Source organism: Entelurus aequoreus, linkage group LG25, assembly GCF_033978785.1.
Source record: "Entelurus aequoreus isolate RoL-2023_Sb linkage group LG25, RoL_Eaeq_v1.1, whole genome shotgun sequence".
NCBI lineage: Eukaryota > Metazoa > Chordata > Actinopteri > Syngnathiformes > Syngnathidae > Entelurus > Entelurus aequoreus.
This window is the reverse complement of record NC_084755.1, coordinates 33854591-33863618: the sequence shown is the minus strand read 5'-3', so window position 1 is coordinate 33863618 and position 9028 is coordinate 33854591. Positions and strand designations below refer to the sequence as shown.

Sequence of the window (9028 nt, the reverse complement as noted above, 5' to 3'; positions counted from 1 at the left end):
AAATTGCAAAAGATTCACCAACACAGATGTCCAGAATACTGTGGAATTTTGCGATGAAAACAGACGACTTAATAGCTGGCCACAATGCTGTCACAATATGTCCGCACAATCCGTGACGTCACGCGCAGGCGTCATCATACCGAGACGTTTTCAGCAGAATATTTCCCGGGAAATTTAAAATTGCACTTTATAAGTTAACCCGGCCGTATTGGCATGTGTTGCAATGTTAAGATTTCATCATTGATATATAAACTATCAGACTACGTGGTCGATAGTAGTGGCTTTCAGTAGGCCTTTAACAGCAATTTGCGATGGAAGTTAAAACCCCTTTATTTTTTCCCAGAAATCTCCTTTTACACTGTGAATTTTTTCTGTTTCCCTTCAGGTATATGAGCAGCTGTATGACACTCTAGAAATTGTCGGAGGACCAGAGGTGCGAGCGCAGGCAACAGCCAAGGTACTACAGTACATACTAACTAGATGTATACGTCTTATTGATAGCCTTTATTAAGACGTCCGAACAATAGATCAGAAAGGCAATTTGAACTTCTGGACGCTTCAACCATTTTAACAAATTATTACTCCAACAAAATATACTGTACATTAGGGGTGCAACGGTACGTGTATTTGTATTGAACCGTTTCGGTACGGGGGTTCCGGTTCGGTTCGGAGGTGTACCGAACGAGTTTCCACACGGACATATTAAGTAGCGTAACGCAAGTTGTGTAAACAATGCACACCGAGGCACAACACACGCACAGCATGCTAGCCGCTAACGGGCTACGATAGACTGACCATATGTCCTCTTTTCACCGGACATGTCCTCTTTTGCGGGGCTGTCAGGGCGGAGTTTCTTAAATGTCTGGCATTTTGAGTTAGGGTTGCGTGTATTTTCAGTGTACGTTCAGGGTTAAGAAGGGGTTAAAAACAAAAGAAATTGTGCACGCAGCAGCATTTGTGAGGGAGGGGCAGAGACAGAGAGAGCGAGAGAGTTATGATAAACGCGCATGCGTCGCCAGGCTCTGCTTTTTATCCATAGATTTATCACATTTAATTTTTTATTTTCTATAGCAGGGGTGTCAAAAGTGTGCCCCGGAGGCCATTTGCGGCCCACAGCTAATGTTTTAAAGGCCCGTTTAAAGCTTTTTTATTTCACTTTTGTTATGTTTTTGTAGTGCAAGAGTATTTTTAGAATGTGCCGTGGGCCTTTAAAACATTAGCTATATATATATATATATATATATATATATATATATATATATATATATATATATACATATAGCTAATGTTTTAAAGGCCCACGGCACATTCTAAAAATACACACATATATATATATATATATATATATATATATATATATATATATATATATATATATATATATATATACATATATATATATATATATATATATATACATATGGCTAATGTTTTAAAGGCCCACGGCACATTCTAAAAATACAATCAAAATAAACAAAAACATAACAAAAGTGAAATAAAAAAGCTTAAAGGTTAAATGTAATTTAGAAAAAGTTGCAATGTTGACTAATAAAACAAAGCTGTTTTTTTTCTTTCAAACTGTCGTTGCTCAAAACATATTGAATCAAAATCAATGTTATTATGAATTATTGACCGATCCAAGGTTCCCATTACTTCACATCAAATATTCCACTAAGAAAAATATTTTTGGTGGAAGATTTTGCAAATTTGGTAAATAAATATCCCAAAAATGTATATTTTGTTGTTTTCTTACTGTACCGAAAATGAACCGAACCGTGACCTCTAAACCGAGGCACGTACCGAACCGAAATGTTTGTGTACCGTTACACCTCTACTGTACATACATTATAGAGAATACTTTTTGCTAATCATGACGTGCGTCCTGACCAGGCCACTGTGGCGGCCTTTGCAGCCAGCGAAGGCCACGCCCACCCACGGGTGGTGGAGCTTCCCAAGACAGATGAGGGACTGGGCTTCAATATTATGGGTGGCAAAGAGCAGAACTCCCCCATCTACATCTCCAGAGTGATACCTGGCGGGGTGGCGGACCGCCAGGGGGGGCTGAAGAGAGGGGACCAGCTGCTGTCTGTCAACGGAGTGGTAGGAACATCATGTCACATAGATCACGACACATTGTAGTGCTATTACAGACTAAACCGGTGTGTGTTTGTGGCTCTGCAGAGTGTGGAGGGCGAGCACCACGAGAAGGCCGTGGAATTGTTGAAGGCTGCACAGGGCTCTGTCAAGTTGGTGGTGCGCTACACCCCCAAGGTCCTCGAGGAGATGGAGGCTCGCTTTGAGAAGATGAGGACAGCCCGGAGGCGACAGCAGCACACAAGCTACTCGTGAGACAATATCATCGTGTATACAGCACACATGCAACGAGGCGCACATTCCTAGATTGGTTACAGAGCAGCTGCACATAACATTATCCATGTAGTACAATGATAATATGACCCATGTATTATAATACCATTATACATGTATTAATATAATAACATTATCCATGTAGTACAATGAGAATATTACCCATGTATTATAATACCATTATACATGTATTAATATAATAACATTATCCATGTAGTACAATGAGAATATTACCCATGTATTATAATAACATTATACATGTATTAATATAATAACATTATCCATGTAGTACAATGGGAATATGACCCATGTATTATAATACCATTATACATGTATTAATATAATAACATTATCCATGTAGTACAATGAGAATATTACCCATGTATTATAATACCATTATACATGTATTAATATAATAACATTATCCATGTAGTACAATGAGAATATTACCCATGTATTATAATACCATTATACATATATTAATATAATAACATTATCCATGTAGTACAATGACAATATTACCCATGTATTATAATAACATTATACATGTATTAATATAATAACATTATCCATGTAGTACAATGAGAATATTACCCATGTATTATAATACCATTATACATGTATTAATATAATAACATTATCCATGTAGTACAATGAGAATATTACACATGTATTATAATATCATTATCCATGTATTATATTAATAACATTACCCATGTAGTACAATGAGAATATTACCCATGTATTATAATAACATTATACATGTATTAATATAATAACATTATTCATGTAGTACAATGGGAATATGACCCATGTATTATAATACCATTATACATGTATTAATATAATAACATTATTCATGTAGTACAATGGGAATATTACCCATGTATTATAATAACATTATACATGTATTAATATAATAACATTATCCATGTAGTACAATGGGAATATGACCCATGTATTATAATACCATTATACATGTATTAATATAATAACATTATTCATGTAGTACAATGGGAATATTACCCATGTACTATAATAACATTATACATATATTAATATAATAACATTATCCATGTAGTACAATGAGAATATTACCCATGTACTATAATACCATTATACATATATTAATATAATAACATTATTCATGTAGTACAATGGCAATACTACCCATGTATTATAATAACATTATCCATGTATTATATTAATAACATTACCCATGTAGTAGCATTAAATTCGATGTCCAGAGGCATTAAACAAAGTCATACAATTGTACGCAGAGACCGATAGTTAATAAGTCAATTCACGGAACGATAAATAAAAATAAACCTAATAACTTTGCCGTCATCGAAAAATTGCTATATCTTTCTTTTCCGGCTTTCAAACTGGATACAGAGGTCTCGCTCTTTTCATCGCTCTTAGCACTTGAGCGCGTTTATTCCACAGTGGAATCACATGAACAGAGTAAGCGTCCTGTCAGTCATCCACAAGCTTTGTTTTGGTATGAGCAGACGGGACCTACTTGCAATTCTCTTCCATACGTTTTCCTGTGTGTAGTAGTAGCAGTGATACTCACTTTAATGTGGGAGCTGTAAATAATCACTTTTAATGTGCTCATTGCTTTAAAAGCGTAGGAGAAGACAATCGCGAAGGTGTGCTGTTTGAACCCTGGAAATAATGTCGTAACAAGCTGACCAACCACAGCACTTTTTTCCACCTTACTTTATTTCAACTACAACATGACACACAATTCAAACCATCAGAACATACAAGTAAACATGTCTATATACATTTTTTCAAAATATATACATATAAATTATATTTCTCTATTAATTTCAAACATTAAGAAATTCAAACAAAACTACCATAGGGAATTAAGAAACATAAGAAACATGAAACGTGTGCAAGGGATAACAAAAGAAAATACAAAAAAGAGCAAAAGCATCATATTAAATTTTTTTTATTTATTTAGTCTTTGATATAAATTGTTTTATTTTGTCTTTTAGGGTGAGGGACGTTTTCATGACCTTTTTCTTTTCTTCGTCAATCAATCAATCAATGTTTAAATCACAAGTGTCTCAAAGGGCTGCACAAGCCACGACGACATCCTCGGTTCAGAGCCCACATAAGGGCAAGGAAAAACTCACAACCCGGTGGGACGTCGATGTGAACGACTATGAGAAACCTTGGAGAGGACAGCAGTAGACTAGGGTAGACCAAACGCAATGGACGTCGATTGGGTCTAACATAATATTGTGAAAGTCCAGTCCATAGTGGATCTAACATAATATTGTGAAAGTCCAGTCCATAGTGGATCTAACATAATAGTGAGAGTCCAGTCCATAGTGGATCTAACATAATAGTGAGAGTCCAGTCCATAGTGGATCTAACATAATAGTGAGAGTCCAGTCCATAGTGGATCTAACATAATAGTGAGAGTCCAGTCCATAGTGGATCTAACATAATAGTGAGAGTCCAGTCCATAGTGGATCTAACATAATAGTGAGAGTCCAGTCCATAGTGGATCTAACATAATAGTGAGAGTCCAGTCCATAGTGGGGCCAGCAGGAGACCATCCCGAGCGGAGACGGGTCAGCAGCGCAGAGATGTCCCCAACCGATGCACAGGCGAGCGGTCCACCCCGGGTCCCGACTCTGGACAGCCAGCACTTCATCCATGGCCACCGGACCTGTGTCCCCCCCCCTCCACAAGGGAGAGGGGGGCAGAGGAGAAAAGAAAAGAAATGGCAGATCAACTGGTCTAAAAAGGGGGTCTATTTAAAGGCTAGAGTATACAAATGAGTTTTAAGATGGGACTTAAATGCTTCTACTGAGGTAGCATCTCTAACTGGCCTAGTGGTTAGAGTGTCCGCCCTGAGATCGGTAGGTTGTGAGTTCAAACCTCGGCCGGGTCATACCATAGACTATAAAAATGGTACCCATTACCTCCCTGCTTGGCACTCAGCATCAAGGGTTGGAATTGGGGGTTAAATCACCAAAAATGATTCCCGGGCGCGGCTACGCTGCTGCCCACTGCTGCCCACTGCTCCCCTCACCTCCCAGGGGGTGATCAAGGGGATGGGTCAAATGCAGAGGACAAATTTCACCACACCTAGTGTGTGTGTGACAATCATTGGTACTTTAACTTTAACTTAACTGTTACCGGGAGGGCATTCCATAGTACTGGAGCCCCAATGGAAAACGCTCCATAGCCCGCAGACTTTTTTTGGGCTCTGGGAATCACTAATAATTTCTGCTGTATAAAATAAATGAAAATAGGAGAGAAAAAATCACATTAAACAGTCTTGTGAGTGTATTCTAATTCACTAGAGCAGGAGTCTCCAACCCGTCGATCGCAATCAGCCAGTCAATCTTTGGGACCCGACCGGTCGATCGTCAAAATATTAGAAGAAAAAAATACTAATATCAGTGACACCCCTACCCGAAAAATGACCAACAGACCTGCAAACCGGCAAGCATTTTAACCCCTGAACACGCCCGCATGCCTCTGCCACTCTCTATTCGGCGTCTCATCCCCCGGCTCTCGACACCGCAGCCACACCCCCCCCAAACGGCTGCGGTCTACACCCGCTCGTCACGCTAACATGCATTGCATGAGGTGCACATAAATCATTGAGCTGCAACCATGCATTGGAAAATTTGTAGCATCCAACATCAAACAACTCTTCCCTCAACCCAGAGTCCATGACCATCATTGCTCGCCTGCGGCGGGAAGCTAACAAGCCAAATAACGCACTAGAGTTTGTGAACATTTCTTCAAAGCCCAGGTTTAGTGTTGATTCATTGTGCATACAAAACCAAACATTGATAGGATAGGATAGGACTTTATTGTCATTGCCCAAGTACAACGAAACTATGTTTTCAGCACAAACCCGTTGAAGATTAGACAAACCTACAATGTACAGGGTTACAGAACAGGAACGCTGATGGGTCACCAAAGGCGCCCCGGCGTAAAAGATAAGAAAAAGGTAAAACGCTGGGAAAGAAGATGAGTAAAAAAATACAATCTAGACTGGGCTCCTACGGGGGCCTAGTCTGGAGTGGGAAAAAACCTCCATGCAATGCACACATAAACACGTTACATTTAATCACGACAACTCGCAACAGAGGGGGCGGGGAGTTGGGGCCCTGGAGGTCGACTGCTGCTATGTAGCGCTGCCAGCCGTCCATCACTCGAGGGGAAACAAGCGGTGGTGAAGGCAACTTGTACAAAGGCAGTAATATATGATAAAACAAGGCGGCCGCTAAAGAAGAACTTCCCCTTTATCTCCTCTTTATCACACAGAATAAACACGCCAGGTGAACATCTGATTTTACGACTTCCGGCGCTGACGTAAGACAACCCATGTGACTAGTGATCATAGGATGAACAAATATACTACGGTACTAAGGCTATAGTGGCCATAAACAGTTAGCCTCTACAACAGGGGTGCCAAAACTGTGGCACAGGGGCCTGTGGCTCATTTGTCATTGGTCCTAGGAACATTACAAAAAACAAAAAATACCGTCAAAAGTTGGGAAACAAGCAGCAAGAAACACAATGAGAAAACGCAAAAATGTTGACATCAGCCAATAAAAACGACAAAAAGCTTTGTCTTTCAAAAAACAAACAAAAATATATATATAACATAGTTGACGCAGGGGTAGATCTTGAGACCAGGGATCTTGGGCTAGAAAAGGTTGGGGACCACAGCACTATAGTGTAAGAGTTAATGTAAACGTTTCAACTATTCAAAATGATCATTGTCTAATGCTAACGATGTTGTCTATACAGACAATTGTTAGCTTTTGATTATATATAATAACTATCTGTAGTAGGACTTGGGCATTACATTTGTTTGAAGTGCACTGCAAAAAGTCAGTGTTCAAAAACAAGAAAAAAATAATACAAAAATTAGTGGTATTTTATTTGAACTAAGCAAAATTATCTGCCAATACAACGAGAAAATTCGGCTGGTCAAGACTTTCCAAAACAAGTACAATTAGCTAACCTCAATGAACCCAAAAATACCTTAAAATAAGTATATTCTCACTAATAACAAGTGCACTTTTCTTGGTAGAAAAAAAAGAGACCTTTTTGCTCAATATGTTGGAAAATATTCATAAATTAAGTAAATACTAGTGCCATTATCTTGACATAATGATATGCGCTCGGCATCATGATTTTTTTTTCATGCTTGAAGTAAGAAATTATTACTTTGAAAAAGTAGTTTTATACTTGTGAGTGTTGATGACACAGCTTTGCAACAGTTGATATTCTAGTTTCAAGCATGTTTTACTCAATATAGGTCATCAAATATCAGCAACAAGCTGTAATATCTTACTGAGATAATTTAGGACCAAAACCCTTAAAACAAGTAAAACACTCTAACATAAAATCTGATGAGTGAGAAGAATTATCTTATCAGACAGAAAATAAGCAAATATCACCCTTATTTGAGATATTTAATCTTACTTAGATTTCAATTTTTGCAGCGTGGCATTATAAAAGGCATTAACAAGCATTACATTACAATTGCTGATACCTACAAAAACTCTGAATTGACATAAATCATATAATATAGTCATTTAATAATTAATCATTCTGTCTCTGTCTTCCTGCAGTTCTCTGGAGTCCAGGGGCTAACGGACCCCAACACCTTCATCCACGTCATTATCCATCCTACCTGACGCCTGTGTCCCCGTTGGAGGCGTGTCCACCGATGAGAAGTAGAAAACCAAAGTAGCCTACTAACGCCTGCTACCTGAAATGAAGCCAAAAACTAGTTTGGCTTTGTCACCGCTCTCCCAATCCCTATTTCTTAGAAACGTGCAGATGTGTGTGTGTAGGGTCCAATCCTGGTGTTAAATCTTCTCCAGTGTCCAAACCACATAAGGGCAAAGTCTTACATCGATATTTAACTACATCCCAGTGTTTTGATTCTGAACGTGCGCATACCTAAGTGTTAGTCTTGAAGTACGTGGAAACGGACACATTAGACACTTTCGCCTTCCAGACCATTTTCTCTGTGATAAATGGCTGACCATGAGCATTATGACAAACTACACTCAACTGCTGGCAAACGCTACATTAGTTCTTAGACTGTCTCCTATGTATCAAATTGTGGTTTAGTCGTGTAATAAACCGGAAATCAAACGGTTCCCTTCTTTCAGCTGTTCAAACTGACATCATAGATATCAAAGCTCAATTCACATGTTCGAACATTGTGGTTGCAATCTCCATATTTGTATTTTATGTTTATTGTCAGGTTCAAACACTGATGACATCTATTAAACAAGACAAGAAGCAAATAATCAAACAGAGGCAGAATTCAATTTTGACTCAATTGAGGAGAAACGTCTCAACCTGTAACCTCTTACAGTGTCACCCACGCTCTGACGAAAAAGCTTTACGTCTCCTCCTTTATTTGGACACTCCCTGTTTACACAACAACATCTGCTTCCAAAGGAATGGGGAGTATATAAACAGTCATTGTTTTCGGTCACATTAACACAAAAGAAAAACATGCCTCGGTCTTGGATCACGATAGATAACACCCTTCTCGTCTCCTCCCATCGTACACAATGGAATTTTCCAAGCCTTTGCTTGGTGCAACAAAGACAGCCTCTTGTCTGTTCATTGGGAACTCAGAACGGAAAGT

General features: G+C 38.7%; 1 protein-coding gene across 1 annotated transcript in view; it reads left to right on the top strand.

Annotated features, from left to right (window-relative positions):
- The window catches only part of lin7b (lin-7 homolog B (C. elegans)), a 13937-nt gene extending 5310 nt beyond the window's left edge, over nucleotides 1-8627 (top strand). The window contains exons 3-6 of the mRNA XM_062037236.1: nucleotides 386-457; nucleotides 1891-2100; nucleotides 2182-2345; nucleotides 7992-8627. Of these exons, the coding sequence (XP_061893220.1) occupies nucleotides 386-457; nucleotides 1891-2100; nucleotides 2182-2345; nucleotides 7992-8013 (468 nt within the window). The 3' untranslated portion in view covers nucleotides 8014-8627. The remainder of the gene's footprint in view (nucleotides 1-385; nucleotides 458-1890; nucleotides 2101-2181; nucleotides 2346-7991) is intronic.
- Nucleotides 8628-9028: the final 401 nt, after the last annotated feature.